Here is a 19,863-nt window from a genome sequence, read left to right as displayed (position 1 = left end):
CGCGAGACAGACGGCTGGAGGACCGCGGTCCAACCAGGAGAAAGCATCCATGCTGCCTCCACCTGATTGGTCGACTTCAAGCACTTAAAATCACATCACACCACCACAAATGTGGAATTATGTTAAACTTTACAGGGAAATAAACCCACATCAAAGACGGTTCCTTCTTTAGGATCAGACAAGGCATCTGGCTCAAGAATTATCAAATAGTATAAAATTTTCATACGTATTTTTTCATTCAATTAAAATGCATTCAAATATTTACAGACCAAAAGGCGTTGTGTATTTATATGTATTTTATTGATATTCAATATTAATGTTAATACCTTTATTGCACGTACTTATTAGCCCCCGGCCCAAAATTCTTGCTATGTATCAAAGTGTGGTAAAAGAGAATATTTTAAGTAGGATTAATACACAGATACAAACAAAAACAGGTAGTGATATCATTAAAGACCAGTATGTCTTTAAAAAGGTAAAATAATGAGTCAAACCCTCATCATAACTGCTGATGGACTATGTATACACTTTTAATAATTTAGTCCCCAACCTTTTGACTATAACATGTCTAGTATGTGCCACATCCATATATATAAGATAACCCATTTCACCCTTGAGCATACAGTACCTAAACAAAAGTTACATCATTAGCGTATTATCTATGGAAGGTCTTCACAGAAGGTCTGATGGTCAACGCCGCCATTTTTCTGCAAGAAAGCAAAAGTTATTTAATTATTCCAGTTGATTGATTTGAATTGTTCTTATTTAATGTGTGGAATGCTAGCGTGGAGCCTTTCTTGATCAAGTGACCTCACATTCTGTTGTGAAACCGAATGTGAGGAGGATGGTCTCAAAAGGCTAGTGGAAAGCTACCTATTTAATAATAAAACGGGGTCCACATTTCCCTAAAGATGACCTTGTCCCGTGTGAGCGTTGTTGTTTACCTCTGGTGACCTCGAAGCATCGGTCACAGTGCACGGTGCGCCTGTAGATCCAGAGGCTGTCCCCGGCCTTCAGGTTTCCCAGGTTGTTGCTGCACACCTCACACTGGTGGAGCACACGTTGCATTAGACAGGAGCTCTAGGGTCAGCGTGGACTCTTCTAAAGGCCACTAATTGGCTGATAGATACTTTTGGATGGAACACTTGTATGGTGATGGACGGTTACAGTTGTACATTTGTTTATATGTCCACTTATTTGAACGTCAGGTTGTACATTTTTGAAATGGACAACAATTTTATAAGCACATCAGCCACACTAACCCCTGTATGTCTTAACACATCGACAATAAAGAGTTGCGTTTCTTTGAGTCTGTGAGTTTTAAAATGCAGATCTTTGCAGGTTTTTAGCACGTAAATGTGGCCTTGTGTTCAGGCCCGCCGCTCCCTATACGCAGAGTACGCAGGTCACCAAGTACCTGAGGGGGCACCAAAAATGAAGGTTTTTGGTGCCACCTCAGGTACACCCCCCCCCCTGCCGCTCGCGTAGGGCACCGAAACGGCCAGCAGCGGCCCTGCTTGTGTTGTTCTCTACCTTGAAGCAGGATGCATGACAGTTGATCTTCATGTCGTCGAGCACCATCTTAGCCTCAGTGTTGAAGGGCTTTCGGCAGTAGGAGCACAGATCCTTCTCCATCACGGTCCTGCATAGGTCAGGGGTCAGCAAAACAAGAAGAGACGATCAGCATTGTATATAGTGTATGCCAATAACAGTTTGACAAACTGTGTGTGTGTGTGTGTGCGTGTATGTGTCAGTGTGCGTGTGTGTGCGCACCTCTCAGAAGCTGAATACACAGTCTGGATGTTGGATTTAGAAGAGAAGGAGTTCCCATCCAAGTAGTCATCCATCCTTAAATGTTAAACAAAAACATGATTAAACCGATTACCTTACAAGCTTGGAGTCGCACACCCTAAATACACTATCCTGCAAACTTCATATTGTAGTTTTATACTGTAGTTTTTTCATATTGTAGTAAGTTCATGATGTGGTATGAATAGTAGAGACCAAATCTCTAATAAAATGCTGAATCTATCATAGCTGTGTTATACCTTCGGTCCTTGTATGTTGTGGAGGTGGTGGTGTAGACTGAGGGGCTGCTGATAGTGGTGTACTCATAACTAGGAAGTAACCAAACATGGTATGTGATTATCAGAAATTAAAACATACAGTATATTAAAATAATACATGTAAATCTATTCAGCAATTTCATTACATAACGCAAAATAATAATAAGTTTATACCTGGAGTCTGGTCCACTGCTGGAGTAGGTCCTGCTGGTGCTGCTGTATTTATCACTGTGTAGAGACACAGAAATGACATTTATAACATATCCATATAACTGTGTCTCTGTCTCTGTCTCTGTCTCTGTCTCTCTCTCTCTCTCTCTCTCTCTCTCTATGCTTATTATATTGTTATATCATTATGAATATTATAAATATTATTAATTCTAATATTTACATCAATATATACGGTTATAATATTTATATAATATTAATTACTATGAACATACCTGGGGTCTGGTCCACTGCTGGAGTAGGTTCTGGTAGGTCCTCTCTCTCTCTCTCCCTCTCCCTCTCTCTCTCCCTCCCCCCCCCCTCTCTCTCTCTCTCTCTCTCTCTCTCTCTCTCTCTCTCTCTCAGTCTTTCAATCGAGAGTTACTATAATCTCCCTCAATATCTCTCTCCCTCTCAATCAAAGTATTGTTATTATATTATTGGTATGTGATTAACATTATTAATATTATTATAAACTACATTAATATATCTATAAACTGTTATAATATTTCTATAATATTAATTATTATGAATGCGAACATACCTGGGGTCTAGTCCGCTGCTGGAGGTGGTCCGGCTGGGGCTCCTGTATTTGTCACTGTGAGGAGAGACCGAATTTAGATTTATAAAATATCCATCTCTCTCTCTCTCTCTCTCTCTCCCCCTCTCTCCCTCCCTCCCTCTCTCTCTCTCTCTCTCTCTCTCTCTCTCTCTCTCCCTCTCTCTCTCTCTCTCTCTCTCTCCCTCCCTCTCTCTCTCTCTCTCTCTCTCTCTCTCTCTCTCTCTCTCCCTCTCTCTCTCTCTCTCTCTCTCTCTCTCTCTCTCTCTCTCTTTTAATGTCTCCCTCACACTCTTTCTCTCTCTCTCTCTCTCTCTCTTTTAATGTCTCCCTCACACTCTTTCTCACTCGCTCAATTTCTCTCTCACTCACATTATACTTATCTTATTGTTATATCATTATAAATATTATAAATATTATTAATTCTAATATTTATATCAATATATACGGTTATAATATTTATATAATATTAATTACTATGAACATACCTGGGGTCTGGTCCACTGCTGGAGTAGGTCCTGCTGCTGTATTTGTCACTGTGAGAAGAGACAGAGTTGACGTTTAGAACATATATTCAAACATGCCAGGATTACCTACTCCAGCAGGATTACCTACTCCTCCATATATTTAAACAAGTCTCTTTCTATTTGACTCTCTCGCACTCTCAGTTTGGTTGATGTTGGTAGAAAGGACTTCTGCTTCTTTTAAATATAGTATAGTAATTATAATCAAATAATAATAATTATGCCTCTCATTATAAACATATATACATATCATCAGGTACGCCATCAATGTATCTGATGACGCTCTGTACAAATGGGACTTATATCCTCATAATGATCGTATATATTATAAATTACGTATGTATTGAAGATGGTAGATAAGCTGTCTGCTTCACCTTTTATTGTTAGCATCATTATTTTCAGTATTATTATTATTATATTATCATCATTCATTATTGGCTGATAATGAATAACATGAATAACATGGATCTTCATACCTGAAGTCTGGCTCGCTGCTGGTGACAGTTGGGCTGTAGCTGCTGTATTTGTCACTATGAGGGAGAGAGAGTGAATCAACGTATTTATTTTAGTCAACTTTATTTATATAGCAAAAAAAACAACAACAACATGGTTGACCTAAAGTGCTTAGCAAACAAACAAAACAATGACAATAGTACAACAACAATAATAATATACCATGGGCACATCAGAGGGGATAAAGGAAAAAAAAGGGGGGGGGGGGTATTATGGTAGATTAAAAGCTTGGGAGAAAATAATAGTCTTAAAGTTGGACTTAAGGCAGTCAATGGTGGGACAGGACGTAATTTGTAAAGGTAGAGCATTCCAGAGTTTGGGGACAACAACAGAGAAGGCTGTATCACCCTTGTTTTTAAGGTGTGTATTGGGAATACAGAGAAGATTCTGAGATGACGCCCTAAGTGACTCTCTCTCACTCTCAGTTTGGTTGATGTTGGTAGAAAGGGCGTCTGCTTCATTTAAATATAGTATAGTAATCATAATCAGGAGCGTACCTGGGGGAGCTCTCCACAGTTTTCACTTCTCTCCTTGTGATACTTGTAGTGCTGTTGATATAAATACAGTGATGTGAGCAGATCGTGCTTATATTGATTTCTCTGTGTGTTTTTCTGGTTTGAAGTGGCTGGCAGTGGAAGAGGAGTCATATCCCCTCGATACTCATACACTATTCAAGACGCTTTATATGTCTTTAAAGCGCTGTATAAGGGCCATGAATAATTGTCATTATGATGAAGTAGGTACACATGGGGTTTGCCTCACCTGCTAGCCGGAGAGAGGCCAGTGATGGACTTGGGCAGCAGGGTGTCATACAACTGGTCCTCACTGCTGAAAGATCAAACATACGTATGGTCATTGTCCACAATACTACTTTGCTACAAGGGGGCTCCACATGATGACAAAAACACACTTTGAGATCCAAGGATCAAAACAACTGGACAATTCTGATATATAATATGATGACTATGCCAGTTTATTCTTAGATCGGGGGTGTTCCCCTTCAAATAATAATTGTACATGTCATTTGAATATATTTATTTTACATTTAGTCTACACTACAATGTAATGCATATAATTGTAAGTTGAGCGAACTGCATTGGAATGAAGATGTGTTTTTCTATCAGAGGAGCTCAGGTTTCTTTCAGGGGAGCACAGACTTCCTGTCTCCCCCACAATTCAGAGTATTCAGTATTCAGCAGCCATTACAGGAAACAAAGCTAATGCTAGCATGTAGCCTGTATGATGCATTGATTGTCTTACGAGGAGTAGCTCTTTGTTGTGTTGGTAGCAGGAAAAACATCTCTGAAAAAAGGAAATTCATTGAAAGTTATTGATCAGTCATTAGCTTTATGCCAGGATGATGCATTTTTGCACGTCATCTTTAATTTCTGAACTCACTCATTGAGGCTTTCCTCTTTCACAACAGAGGTTGTGGTTACAGTGGTGCTGCAAATCAAGAAATGTGAATGTCAGTAGAGGTTCAGAATATATATATATATATATATATATATATATATATATATAGATGGATGGATGGATCCAAATATGTGACTAGATAGACATTCAGACAGATAGATTGCTTCACCTCACAGAGGAGTTGGGGTCAGACTTGATTGAAGGTATTAGGCTGTCAAACAGTTTGTCCTCAGCACTATAAGGTTTTTCAGAATAGTCCGTCATCAATACTTTTTTGTCGTATTTCTCTCTCCAAACAGAATGTTCTTTTGTTTACAGCAAACATCAAACACACTCACCTTGAGGAAGTCCTTGTCGTACTATAGGTATTCCTGAAGAGGGAAAAGGAAAACACAATATTTAGCATAGCGACTAAGGGACCTCACAATGAACACTGTTCAGCTTTCACATTTTTCTTCCTCATTCCAACTGTTTTTAAGTCAATCTTACCCCTCGGTGCCGGATTTGACTGTCCCAGGCTTGCTATAATGAAGAAATACACCAGAATTACAATCTTGTGTTTGCATGAAATAGGTCATAAAAGTTATATGATTGATAAGCAGTTCATGAGGGGTGATCCATCCTACCTTTTAAAGGTTAGGGTATCAAGGTACGGGTCTTCAGCCCTGTAAAATAACAATAAAGGATTCATATATGAATACAGAGATATGAATTTATATGTTATCCTACACAGACCCATATTCATATCAACTATATGACCTGAAATATAGTTTGAGATATGAAAGTAGGCCTAAATGTTAATCTCCAATATAAATTAATATTTTAAAGGATGGTATGCATCTTACCCTTTAATGCTGGTTATTGTTGTCTCAGTCACCTTGGTGGACGACGGTGACAAGGGCGAGTATGGGGCCCTGTGATAGTGGATAAATATATTGTTATGAGATAAGATTTAATAAGATGTGTAATTCAGACATCCTAGGGGGCAAATTAAGGCTTATGAGCAGCACACATCAGCACAAATACAAAAACATACAAATATGATATATATACAAAAAATATTAATTTGAAATGCATGAATAATTTATCAATAATTAAACAATAGTAATATATATATATATATATTTATCAATATATATATATATATTGGTACTTCAAATGCAGTCGTGGCAATGTGCTTCTTACCCCTTGGGTGAGCTCTTGCCATCAGAGAAGACACGATCGGTGAAAGTCCCGGACCTGCGGGCAGGATCAATGAGTGAATTGGTGTTCCTTCTGTACTGTGATACAATGACAATGGCGGTGTAAAGCAATGTAATGTGAGCTGTTCACTCTACCTGGTGGATGTCGTAGTTGTTGTCTCTGTCTTCTTGCCGTTCTCGCTAACGGTGGTGCTTGTAGTGCTACTGTAGGCGTTAAGCAATGGAGGAAAAACCCATTACAACCTGAACAGACACAGGCTTCACAGTGATGTTTTAGCATTGGTTTACATGCAGCCATGTTTTGGGTCTTACATTTTCTTAGGACTTTCTGTGACGCTAGAAGTGCTGGAGAGGGAGGACCTGGAGGGACATTGATAAGGACACGCTTAGTTATCAATATACAATAATCAATACATGATTTTTCAACATTGTTTGTGATATTGAACCTTGCTGAGGGCAGAGGATCTTGAGAGTGGCTCACCTCGGGGATGGCAGGGTACTGTGGTGGCAAGGACACAAAACAAATCATTCATTATCATTCATGACACATAATAACAACGTATAATAGTGCTGCCTTCTTGGCAAGGTCATTCTTGGAAAAGAGATTTTAATATCTCAATATTTTTTTACCTGGTTAAATAATGGATATTGATTGATTGACTGAATAACAACGGATTATTATATTATGATTATTTAAGTATTTTGATGTCTTATTAGTATTTTTAAAAACACTATACCTCCATTTGTTAGTGGTGGTCCTGTTAGTGGTGGTCCTGCTGTTGGGAGACGTGCTGCAGATGAAAGACATGTGTCATTAGCATAAGATGTGCCATGACATTGATTTATAAATCAATACGTCTTTCAGGGGGAAAGCTGTGGCCCAGAAACATGCACACCCACCTGATCTTGTCCAGTTCTTCCTGACTGGCACTAAATCTGAGTAAGAAAAAACAACCCCAAACCCCAACAAACACCGTCTTTAAACATAGCTGGGATGTTAATGGTGGTGGCTAAACTGCACCCAGCTTTATGGGTGTGTTTAGCCACTCTCCATTTTAATGTTATGAGTATTATGAGTGATGATTAGTGCCAAGATCCTACCGCTTGGTTAGAGACTGAACATAACTTGTGCCTTTGGTGTCAGTTGTCTTTTCAGGCACTTTGCTGCTCGCAAAAATAAATGAACGAAGTTAGTGAATGGTGAAAACTAATGTTTTAAGTAACAATTATTATTAGTTTATCTGTATTATTAGTATTAGTATCAGAAAAGAAGAAGAAAAATATATTTGAAAAGACTAATTTTGGCATTGAATAATCCAGAAATATGTTAAATTACCTGTCACTGGTCACAGTGGAAACGTGGCCCAGAATACTCTTTCCAAAGTTAGGATCTCGACTACGGGAGGAAAAGAGAAATTATTCACATAAAAAAAGATGATGAACATAGGTATTCTATTCACCATTGCTGATAATAATAGGCAGGCCACCTTGCTTAACGACTATGAAAGGAACGTATGTATGTAACCCGTACTTTGAGATATGACCAGCACATTCCAAGTGCTTTAGATTCTACTGATATGGATCACACCCAAAGCTTTGTCTATGCACTTACTGTGTGTGTGTGTGTGTGTGTGTGTGTGTGTGTGTGTGTGTGTGTGTGTGTGTGTGTGTGTGTGTGTGTGTGTGTGTGTGTGTGTGTGTGTGTGTGTGTGTGTGTGTGTGTGTGTGTGTGTGTGTGTGTGTGTGTGTGTGTGTGTGTGTGTGTGTGTGTGTGTGTGTGTGTGTGTGTGTGTGTGTGTGTGTGTGTGTGTGTGTGTGTGTGTGTGTGTGTGTGTGTGTGTGTGTGTGTGTGTGTGTGTGTGTGTGTGTGTGTGTGTGTGTGTGTGTGTGTGTGTGTGTGTGTGTGTGTGTGTGTGTGTGTGTGTGTGTGTGTGTGTGTGTGTGTGTGTGTGTGTGTGTGTGTGTGTGTGTGTGTGTGTGTGTGTGTGGGCTTAGCTCAGGTGGTAGAGCAGTTGCCTTGTAACCGAAAGGTCGCTAGTTCGATCCCCATGTGGGACTTACTCAATGTCTTCATCCTCCTCCTCATCCTTGCGGATCCAGCTGTTGTCCTTCAGCCGGGACGTCTTCAGCTGAGTGGTACTTGAGGTGGCTGCATCAGGAATGGAATGTTAATAGGGATTTAAGGGTTTTTGGGGGCTTGAGAAACATCTGGATAGAATCTATATATCTATATAAAAGATATATAGATATCTTTATATATATCTATATAAAATATTCAATGACTATGTCATGTCATTGTGCACCACGACATAACGAGTGAATTACACAATACTTACAAGACGGGATGAACTTTTTTGGGTAGCCCCGTAAGACATGTCGGCAGTGTTGTGGTTTTCCCTATCAAAAACAGAGCAAAAAAGTATTTTTCAATATTTCTGTATGTCAGCCACTAGAGGCCGCTGTTGGCTGTTGTTCCAGTCGATTACGAGTGACATCAGCCGGGTATCTGATATCCTCAAATGGTCCCAGACAACTGCGACCATACAATCCACTCGATCGGGTTTCTAAAAATCTCTTTATCTACCAGTGGTGTTCCCCGTCTTCCCCTCCAAGCAAGTACAAGCTAATGCACCTACAAGTTCCGGCGGAGAACCCATGCCTATTCATTTCATTGTGCCAACAGAGTAATGACACACAGAGAACTAGAATCTTGGTTGCCAGACTGAGATCCAAACCAGTTGGCCCTGATCTTGTCCATGTGGTGGTGACACACCCATCCACCACAGCACACCCTCCCCGAACACACCTTTGGGCGAGGGGGACGTCAGCAACATTCCATTAGGCATTCATGATAACGATATATACCCTGCCTCCAACAGGCATGCTATAGGACGAACAGTACAGTGTAAACAAAAGACAAGGTAATATTTGGGCTCAACCATGTCCAGCCCAACTATTGTCAGTATCAGGCTGAGGCCCATTTGAGTCGTAAATAAGCCACATAAATGAATGCACTTTGGTATATCTGAAGAGGTTAAAAAATAAAGTTGTCGAAGCTTATAAAGCTTCACCAGAAACATGGGTGGCTGGTGAGACCATGTTGAGACTGTTACCTATAGACAAGAGAGAGCCCAAGACAATACTTTCAAAATGTTGTTAAAGTAGAAATATTTACAAATTGACATTCTGTTTTCACATTCCAGAATGTCAGATGTATAATATCAAATAAGATAACGTTCTGATGCAGGTAAAATTTCTTAACAGTTTGAAATAAATAATTTGTTTAGTCAATGTGTGATTTCCATAAAGGTTTGGGAGAGACAGAAATAGCAGCGTATTTATATTTGCTTGTGGTTTTCTGTGGCCTGAAAGGATGTCATTCACCACATCCTGGCAATTAATAAATTGTTGGCTTACTATAAATCGGAGATGAATAGGACTACAGTATGACTCTAAAACATTTAACGCATCTCCTCTAGAGTAAAATGAGAATAAGATACTTATTAATAGAAAATGATTACCATTACCATCCATGAATCAATTCTGCTTATTAGATGAGTGATCATATTGTTAACTTGTCATTAACACCTGCCAGTCCACTATTTTACCTGTAATCCTAATAAGCCCAGTGGCGTTTATTACTTCAAGAAACCATTTCCTCAAGCACATATGCCACATGTCTGAAATATACCTGAAAGTCATTTGCAAAACAATTACCAGCATATACAAATACCCAACATAGAGACGACATACCTTGGGAGTTTCACAAGAGCTCTGAAGTATTGTCTGTTATTCCACTCAACTATCACAAACTTATATCGCTCCCGGTGCTTTTGACCTCAAGGGAGGAGATTTCAAGGCCACCTGTGGGCGGAGTATAACAAGGAGCATAAGCAGCAGTATGGGGAGGGATCCTCTCTCTCCCTCTCTCTGCCCTGCCCGCTGCTTTCTCAGTCCTCATTTTAATGTCGTTTTCCTCGGTGAAACATTCATTAGTATTGGTTTATTTATGAGTGTGTTTAATAGTGTCTATGTGCATGTGTGTGTACATATGTGTTTGTGTGTATTTTTCTTGTTTTGTCAAAGGGAAGTAGGTGGAATACTTATTTAATGGGAGTACTAATGCACACCTTTGCAATGGGTGAAACGAGAGGACCTCAGAAACCGAATTACTATTGATACCATTGGGCCACAGAACCTGTTATACATGAGTCATGAACAGTACAATAAGTTATGCATAACTGAAACCTGGTGCACTGAAAATCCCTGGTGCACTGAAAACCCTCAGTACTAATAGTACTATAAACAGAGTTTAACAATGATATGAAAGTGTTATCTGTTAAACTTTGAACTACTGTCTTTGTGCTGTGTCAAATTTAGGTCAGACAGGGTGTGTAGTACACATTAGAGATAACAGCTTTTCTCTTAAGCGTTTTTGCAGTTAACACGTTTTTGTTCAATGACAATGTTTTCTATGCAACAAGTCCCTATTTAGCAATGTCGATAAGGAATAAATTATCGAGTTTTCCATAAATCTTAGACCTTTAATATGGTGTGATTAATACACAGGTTTTAGGGGAAGAAGGCACATATAAATTCTGATTTTTCTTTTTTTACATGCATTCAAAAACACGTCCACCCGTGATTGTTAGGGAGGGAGTATGAAAGAGCATAGCAAGCAAGGGTGTGACAGGGAAAGACAACAGATACACTAGCCCCACCTAATCTGTCACAACCCTGGCCGGGACACAAGAAAGGAATGCAGGTCATTTGTGTTTCCACCTTACAGTGTCAACCGACTTAAGTGTGACTAGAGGGCAAAGGAAAGTTGAGCAGAGTAAGATAACTTAACAGCAATCATTAGGCCGAGCAGTCAGTCATCAGGGAATGCAACTGTTTAAACATTTGAACACGTGTTAAGCAACTCTGTCTTACTTGTCTCATCAAAGCAATCACACATTGAAGAACTGAGTAAAACTGCACTATATGCAAATGAATAGGCCTAATTGTAAGAAAGTCATCCCATGTCACTACAGCTATTTTTTAAAAAAACATCAGTTAGAATGGATCAACGTAATAAAGCTGGTAAACATAAAAAAAAGCATTTCCTTGTATCTTAAAGTTCTAATCTTCTGCTGACAGTGCGTCATGGTATGTTGGCATGTAATATACATCTCACTGGATGGCGCCAGTGCTGTCACAGTGAAGAGAGGAAAAGAGATCTTGCACAACATTAGAAGTAAACAAAAAAGACAACCCCTCACAGGCAATGAATTCCCTGATTATTCCATACAAGCAATAGACACTATAGCGTTTTCTACAGTGGCTGAAGATCTTGATTTCTGTGGGCATTGCAGAGACTATAAATCATCTGTAGACTTAGAGATTTACAGGCCCATCTATTGACCCTCCAATTTTGTTGATCAATAAATTGTGCCATTAATTGGACAGAACTAAGGCAAATTAAGTATTTAAATATCTTTGAGCATGGAGGCCAGCTTTTGTAATGCTACAATTAGGAAATTATAAAAATATATCACAGTAGCATCTAGTATCGGAAGGTTTCCTTGGTTGCTATGAGAAAAACTTGAGACATGCCCCTCTCTTTTCATTGGGCCACAGCAGAGGCTAGTAACCAATGAGGTCACACTTGGGTTTGTCTATAGTCTCTCTGCACAATGCTCCTGTCTCTCTCTCTATCTCTCTCTCTGCCTTTCTTTCTTTCTAACACACACACACACACACACACACACACACACATGCATGTACATCAGTGTGCACGCTCGCACACACATGTACACGCACACACACACACACACACACACACACACACTCACACACACACACACACACACAAACACATGCATGAATTTTGCAGGTATGCAAATAAATTTGATTTATTCAATTTAACTCTAGCAGCACTCATCTCTGGTATGATTCAAGTCCCTACAAGTGCACAGGTCTTATTTCTGCCAATTAATTCAACAGCAGTTGTGAGAAGACACTTTTTTTTTTTTTCAGGGAAGTTGGTTTGGTCTTGGGATGATACAACATCTCTAACATATTGTTATCAATCACCACAATGGGACAGGTCTGTCGCAAGATAACAGAATTTAAATCATTAGGCTACTACTATTAATCCTGTGTAGCAGGATGTGTGTTTTCTTTCAAGCTCAATTGCAATTAACACACAACATATACATCTGAATCATAACTCATCCTTAATGTCAGAAAATATGATCCAAAGCTGCACAGGTCATATTGTAATCGGATATTTATGTTATCAAAGGTAAGTCATCGTTTATTGAAAGATATAATTATAGGCCTATCTTCATGTGGTCAGTAGCCTATATAGTCAGATTGAATTTCTTTACTTTAATATGCTTTGAGAAAGGGTAGTGATTAGGCCAGTGGTTAGACGCTTGCATAGTAGCTATTTAAAATCACAACCTAAATTATTGATCAAATTGTCAAACAATATTTATCAATAATTTCTTTGTTAATGATATAGATTTTCGGTGATGACAACAAATGCTGATGTGCACACTGGGGTTTAGCCAGTGAACATACAGCCTATGATCTGATCCTTTTGGGATAATAAACACGATTTACCTTAATGTTTTAATAACCTCCACCACGATTGAAATTATACCAATGCATATAATAACTTGACTATCGCGAAAATGACCAAGAGACAACGAGTTATACTGAAAAAAAGATATATCATGTTTTGATGTTTTCCAAAAAAAATGTAAATAATACATGATTGCTTAGGTTCGCCACAGGGAAATATCCCAGCATGCTTACTGCGAAACAAGCTTGAGCCAGGGGTGGGATGATGATGATGAAGCCAAGATGGCAGCTCAGCTGAGGGTGCTGCCTCTACGGGATCAAGAAATATTCAAGAAGGAAATGAAAACCAAGCACGACAGGACTCCCATTTAAAAAAGAAATACTACTACATGCTGTGATCACGTTACTACCAAAATCGGTATGCGTTGAGATAATGCATTTCTGGAGATAAGGACTGTGTTGTAGGTCTGGACTCGAAGCCCATCTCAGCACAGGCGCACCGCCACCAGAGACACTACAATCTACGCTGATTACTGGAGATACTGGATTTTAATCGTACCATTTCGCTATTGTGCATTGGACCCGTGACGGGACATGTAGTGGTGTGAATGACAACGGGAGTGTAACTGTCGGCTGGTTATGGTCTAGCGGTTTGATGTTTGATGTAATATATGCATTGTTCTACTAAACCATGATGTGTGCTGCTGCGGCAGCGGCCGCAGCCGGCGGAGGAGTCTTGCCCTCCTCATCGCCGTCCATGGGGTTCGGTGTCAGGGTCACTTCTGGAGTCGGAGCCGAATTCTCCACCCTTGGCTCTGCCATGGGTTCGTGTCCAACACCCGGAACCCAGACGGATTGCCGGAGTCGGTACCAGCTTTTACTCTCAGGGCGAGCTTTGGCGGAAAGATACAGGAGGATTTACACCACTGCGATCAATGACAAAGAACAAGGGATCAATCAAGGAAGGTGAGTGTATGGCGTAATAAGGAGAATAAGATCACACGAGCTGCTGGGTGACATTTGTAACACGCTCGCGCCCATTAGCAAACATCCTCGTTAGCCTTGTCAGCTAGCCGAGCGTCGGTCTGGAAGCTAGCAGTTGTCATGTTTGACACACAGCCCAAGTCACAAACACCCACTCATTGTTCACCTGTGTGCTTTGGATGTGACTAGCCTTTCTCTGTCAACTCAAGACTGATGGGCAAATGTTTCGCCATGAGGCGAGAGTGTTTTGGGAGACTTTGCATCCCGGTTGCAGTTAATATCGTAGTGGTTAGAGAGGCCAAGTGAACCGGGCGCTCCTCCCACCCGGGCCAGGGATGCGTCTCAACACCGAGCTAGCTGGCTAACTGTCAGGATGACAGCAGAGCTACACTGCAGCCCGCTGCTAGCACTGGGGCCAAACTCCCGCAGAGGGAAGGAGCCAGGTCTAAATAAAGAGCAGATAAACACGACCCTTTTATTGTTCCGTCTCATATGTTTCATCACGTGAACGGGGCCGTGTCGTGTCGGCTCGCCACATCCGAAAGGCGGTGAAACACGGAGGGCCCAACGGCGTCACCGTGCCGAGCTAGTACACGGCCCTTTCCCCGGTTAACTCACTTGCTACCGCCACAGTTTATCAGTTAAAAGGGAAATAAATGTATGTGTCATATGCAATGTGTTATACAGCTTACATACACGCCTTATAAACGAGCGTGCCCGTCATGTCTTCGGTCGGTGTTTGGGTATACTCTCCTGCTGGCTGGCAGGAGCCAGGACTCTTACGTCATTTAAAAGCCAGGTTGTGAAATGCGAAGCTCGGGCTGAACACAGCGCAGCCTCGCAGAAATGCATCCCTTTGCAATACAATGCATCTTTCTGCCATATAATACATTACGCATTGTCTAACTTTTCTTAAACTGCACCATTCAAATTGAGGGCATGCATTTTTAGCAGGAGAGGAAATGCAACCAATACTTGTGGTCTCTCTTTGACAAGGTAGTAACTACGAATTGTTGAGTCAGATATGTTAATTAATGGGGCTAATTGGTAGAGTCTTTAAGAAAGTATTGCAGAGAACAAAATGAGATGGAGATTCTCAAAGCACAAGAGGAACATAAACACACGGAATGTTTCTGGAAGCACTGAGAAGACTACATACTAAGACGATGTATCATTTTAGTCAATATTTTGATGCAAAAACAAAAGGCTATGCCTTCCGAAAACACTTATTCTGGAACCACCTTCTGGCAAGATCAATGCATGAGACCTCATCCTTGACACCTCTTTTATGTTGTTGGGGGCAATTCTCCACGCTATGCTGCAACTACTGTGCCACAATTTTTTTAAAAAAAAGATCTACAAAGAATATATTTGTGTTTACAATGTATGTATGACCAGCTCATGTATTTTCAGGGGAAAGAAGGCCTTGAGCAAGAAGAAGCTAAAACGACGACAGAAGGTGAAGTCAAAAGTCAAAGCGAGAACAAAGGTATGGGGATTGTTTAAGACTAATTATGTAGCAATGTTATTATTATTTTTGTATGTAGTCCTGTCTTACAAGACAGTTGTAGTTGTAGGTTTGACATTGGATCAACTTTTGAAAATGTAGGCTCTCTAGCTTATCAAGATATTCATTCATTCTGTTTATAGAGGTATAAAAAACCTTAACTGATATCATTATTTGATGCTCGCTAGCAACGTACTACTCCTTGTTTACTTTGCGAAATAACTAAATAGTACAGACACATTTATCCACTTGCCCAGTTTTTGGATACATGTCAGTAAGGAGCAGGGAGGGCTCATTTTGCTGAAGGATGCCTACAAGAAGGCTGTTGACATTTTGGATCCACCCTGTGCTTTTTGGCTGGGAGTCGAACTTACTAGCCACTGCAATATTATTAAAGCGTTTATTTTGCTTTATCATATATTCTTGCTTAATTCTTTAGATAAAAAGTGTTGTGAGACTGTAGTCCTGAAATTCCAAGATATCTTTAGTAATGTATATTTTAATATACAAACACAGACCGTAAACAATATAAACTAAGTATTTGCAGTATTTCAAATATAAAGTCTCTTTTTGTCAAAGAGCACCTCAACAATCAATTTGAACAGAAATAGGAGACTTTTGCTTTTACTGCTTTCTATCATATGAACCCAACCAATGAAGCATAACACTGGATTGGATACCCTATTTTATCTTTAACGTATCTGCTAGGAACAAGGGGTACATTTTTAGGGCTTGTAAGTGTCCAGATATTCAATGTTGTGTTTATGTATGTGTATGTATGCGAGTGTGACAGGGAAGCTGGGAGTGGCTCAGGCGCGATTGGCCTGTTGCCAAGCGACCCAGTGCGTTATGCATCTCCACGGCAACAGTTGCCTGCCTCCCTATCCTTCATCCGAAGAGGGAACCTTGTCTGACAGAGAAAGCTGTGTGTGTGTGTGTGCGTGTGCGTGCGTGCGCGTGTGTGTGTGTGTGTGTGTGTGTGTGTGTGTGTGTGTTTGTGTGCTGGACCCTAACATGGCTGCATCCTAAAACCCTGTCCTGAACCAACGTAATCCAGTCTTTGTGCTAGCAGATGATTCTATGTCGGTCCCCGATCCGGAACTAATTGTATGATGGATTCTATGCGTTATAGGGTATTCTGTGCTTGGCTTCTGTTCAGTTGAGGTTGTCACTTTAGAATAGAGAGGTCCCTGCCTGAAGTTGCTGGTGTGAAGGAGTAAAAGCGAGGCAGGCAGACATACGGGCAGGCGAGTGGGTAGAATGGTATACACACACATAGGCAGTCATGCTGTGTTTGGATCGCAGAGTGTTCTCTCACTCTCTTGCTCAGTCACGCCTCTTACGTCGACACAGTCCCGGCGTGCTTGTAAAAGGGCCTGTCCTCAGCCTTTGTCCGCCTCCTGTGCTTATAAACACGCAGGGGTGTAGACCGGGCACAGGGGCACAGGATAAACATTGGATACTGCCGATACGTTGACGTAGGAATCAGATAAATTCCTGGCTCAGGAATTGAACGCAATTAATGCACACGATTCAGCTAGGCTCTCGTGTGCAGTGCTACTGTAGTGGTGGAACTCCTTTTTAACTTTCAATTTGGCATTATTCCAATGAAACGTAACTGGTTGTTATTGATCAAGTGTCGTCAAGGACCTCATTACTAAAGCTTCATAATGGATCAGATTTAGATCCAATTCATTCATGTACCATATGGATGACTGGCAATGGAGTTATAATGATTTTGTTAACGAGAGCATGGGGTAGAGAATGGTGTGGTCTTTAGCATTAGGTATAATGCAAAGGTTGATGCCCAAGAGGGGGTACCTTCAGCCTGCTAAATGGTTGCCAATGGACCAAAACTAATACATTTCACTTGGCTTTGTCTGTTGTATGCATTTGTTGATCACCATATGTTTCATCTCTACATACCAAGCGGGCCCTATTTATTTGCTTGTTATATTTTTCTTGTTTCAATGAAGCCAACTATTTATTATTTTCTGTATGCTTTTTCTCTATATTTTTTATTCTCTATACACAAGGTCATCACTCAAGAGATAGTACCATAGCTTTGTGGTTTAGGTGGGCTAGCATTTCTTTGGACTTTGTTGTTTAATCCGAATGAATGGTGGTGTTTGCCTGAGTAGTTTTATTAGTGGACTTCTATTCTGGTAAATGCTCGAAATACAAACTTTGATGAAATCAAATGTGTGACTGTTCTTCGCCCTTTTACATGGTTCAGAGGAAAAGTGAAACTCGGATGAGTTTTGGACCCACTATGCAATGGCAGAGTGTCTAACTTATCCAGTGTTTGACTGTTTCATGATAATCAAAAACATTTATCTGTAATTCTACAGACTGTAATTCTTCTTGATTGTTTTCATTTGGTTTGTCATAGACTTTTAAATTAGTAAATTATGTTTAAAATGAATGCTTATTGTGCAAGCCATATCCGGTTGCTCTCTTACAATCTAGATTAGTGATTGTTTTAGTGATAGCACATTTTTTTTATTACCTTTTTGTTTTTGTCGTTAGCGACATCTATGGACCTCCATAAGTGATGTCATCACAGGCCGATACAGTGAATTCTCTATGGGAGAAATGAATGGTGTTTTTCACACAGACATCTCTGTCACAGACAGAGATGAGTCAGTGTTCCTTGCACGCTTTCCAAAACCAACATGTTTTTCCCTTTTGTCTTTCTAATGTAGTGTTTTTCTGTAACATCTTTCTGGTCACATTGCAAATGTACCTAACTGAAAGCTATCCAGCTATGTTGTCTAATTAGCTTTTTGGTTGAATTCGTGCCAGGAGTATGGTTCCTTGCCATAGGGTTGAAAAGCATTTCCAACTGTATTGTAATCATAAAAAAATTGCAACTGCCAGTTCAAGGGGAATTGTCACACTCAGCACTTTACTAAAATAAGAGAGTGCTGCTTCAGACGTAGCGTGTTGTGAATAAAGCAACGGCAACATCAACTTGGACTATTGACATCATGGGTATGGGATTTGGAAAAAATTACATTAGTGGTCCAACTTTACCACGTTGTCGATCTTGGAAGACCACAAATACGTGTATGAAGCGGTACTATTAGGAAATAGCAGAGAGGGACTGTACTCCTTTTATTCGTTCATTCTTTTCTATATTATTTTGACACCACAGCGGCAATAAAATGATGGCACATCAAGCCAAACAAAAACTCAACCCCCCTCTGTATAATCTGGTGCCCACCTTTGGCAATGTCTCTGCAGCCCTGCTCTTCCTCTTTTCGGCTCTCCCAACGCCTTCTTCAAAACCCATTTTGTCTCCTTCTCTGTCTGGGCTCCCGAATCATTATGACGTTTCCATGTGGTAAAGGAGTCTAAGTGCTCTTTCCAGGCAGGGTAATGCTGCGGCTGTACTGGGAGAGAGTGCTGTCCCATGGGCAGGGAACGGAGGGGCAGTGGGGGCGGGGGTGGATGTGAGAGAAGACGGTTATTATATTAGCTGAGCCGTGCCTCTTCCCTATTGGCATCAAATACATTCAATGACCTTTCTCCTCAAACGGATGACATCACCGTCCGCCGTTGAGGTGCCTCGTATGCATGGCGGTGTAATGCCTGATCGATCACCACTGTTCTCCAAAGATGGTCCCTGGAATGGTTTCATAAGACCGGCCTTTCTCTGCCTGAGGTCGAAGGCTGATGGATTATGGTTATTGTGCAGAATAGATTGATTATAACTATTATTGGGCTAAAGTGGCGAAAGCTAGAGATGATGATGATGCTGCTAGCAATACTACAAAAAAAATCGTGATTCGTTCTTTTGGAATATTTTACTGTAATGTCTGCCCTTAAGTGTTGATTGGGACTTAATGATTCATGGCTCTGATAGCCTGAGATAATTAGCATTGAAGAAAAGCCAGCCAATGTTAAGGCTGTTTTTACTTTAAAGGCCAACAAGTGAAGACGTTTTTCACCTTTTTCCATCAAATGTTCACAACCCAAATCTAGGTTGATTTTATTTGTTCTTAATAATCCTTCTTCCACTGATTGGGAAACAAATAAGATAAAATCTGAACTGTATTTCATCCCATACATGGGAAATTAACTTGTTACAGCAGCCCATGGAATATAAAACATGTCAAAATGTCAGCAAAAGCATTAATTCCGTTGATACTGGTTTCTTTCGAGACTGTTAAGGGCTGATTATGGTTCCACGTCGACGCAACACACTTTATCGGACCCATTACGTCCTTGCGGACCCTCCTTGTGTCCACCGCAAGGGCCTGACATGCGCCTCCAAAAAATTTTAACTTGGCGTCAAGGCGACCCATCA

The 19,863-nt window shown here is 40.5% G+C and overlaps 2 protein-coding genes across 19 annotated transcripts in view; one reads left to right on the top strand and one right to left on the bottom strand.

Moving 5' to 3' along the window:
• Positions 1-278: 278 nt before the first annotated feature.
• scel (sciellin) lies at positions 279-9,144 on the bottom strand (the record flags this gene model as incomplete). Its single annotated transcript, XM_079733805.1, has 29 exons — positions 279-707; positions 945-1,047; positions 1,534-1,642; positions 1,774-1,848; positions 2,049-2,117; positions 2,241-2,294; positions 2,818-2,871; positions 3,321-3,368; positions 3,833-3,886; positions 4,367-4,417; positions 4,632-4,697; positions 5,130-5,171; positions 5,268-5,315; positions 5,455-5,520; positions 5,624-5,656; positions 5,775-5,807; positions 5,912-5,950; positions 6,131-6,199; positions 6,471-6,524; positions 6,623-6,691; positions 6,800-6,847; positions 6,969-6,986; positions 7,225-7,278; positions 7,388-7,423; positions 7,589-7,651; positions 7,824-7,883; positions 8,549-8,636; positions 8,824-8,884; positions 9,124-9,144. The coding sequence occupies 29 exons, from the start codon at positions 9,142-9,144 to the stop codon at positions 691-693; spliced, it is 1,602 nt and encodes a 533-aa protein (XP_079589931.1). The 3' UTR covers positions 279-690.
• A 4,192-nt stretch (positions 9,145-13,336) lies between these two features.
• The window catches only part of mycbp2 (MYC binding protein 2), a 78,613-nt gene continuing 72,086 nt past the window's right edge, over positions 13,337-19,863 (top strand). For all 18 annotated transcript variants that reach the window (XM_079733263.1, XM_079733261.1, XM_079733268.1 and 15 more), the window contains exons 1-2: positions 13,337-14,026; positions 15,458-15,533. In XM_079733263.1, coding sequence (XP_079589389.1) covers positions 13,752-14,026; positions 15,458-15,533 — 351 coding nt within the window. In that variant the 5' untranslated portion in view covers positions 13,337-13,751. The remainder of the gene's footprint in view (positions 14,027-15,457; positions 15,534-19,863) is intronic.

This window comes from Pollachius pollachius, assembly GCF_949987615.1.
Source record: "Pollachius pollachius genome assembly, chromosome: 3".
Taxonomy (NCBI): Eukaryota; Metazoa; Chordata; class Actinopteri; order Gadiformes; family Gadidae; genus Pollachius; species Pollachius pollachius.
The sequence above is the reverse complement of the archived record's forward strand: the minus strand, read 5'-3'. Positions and strand labels throughout refer to the sequence as shown.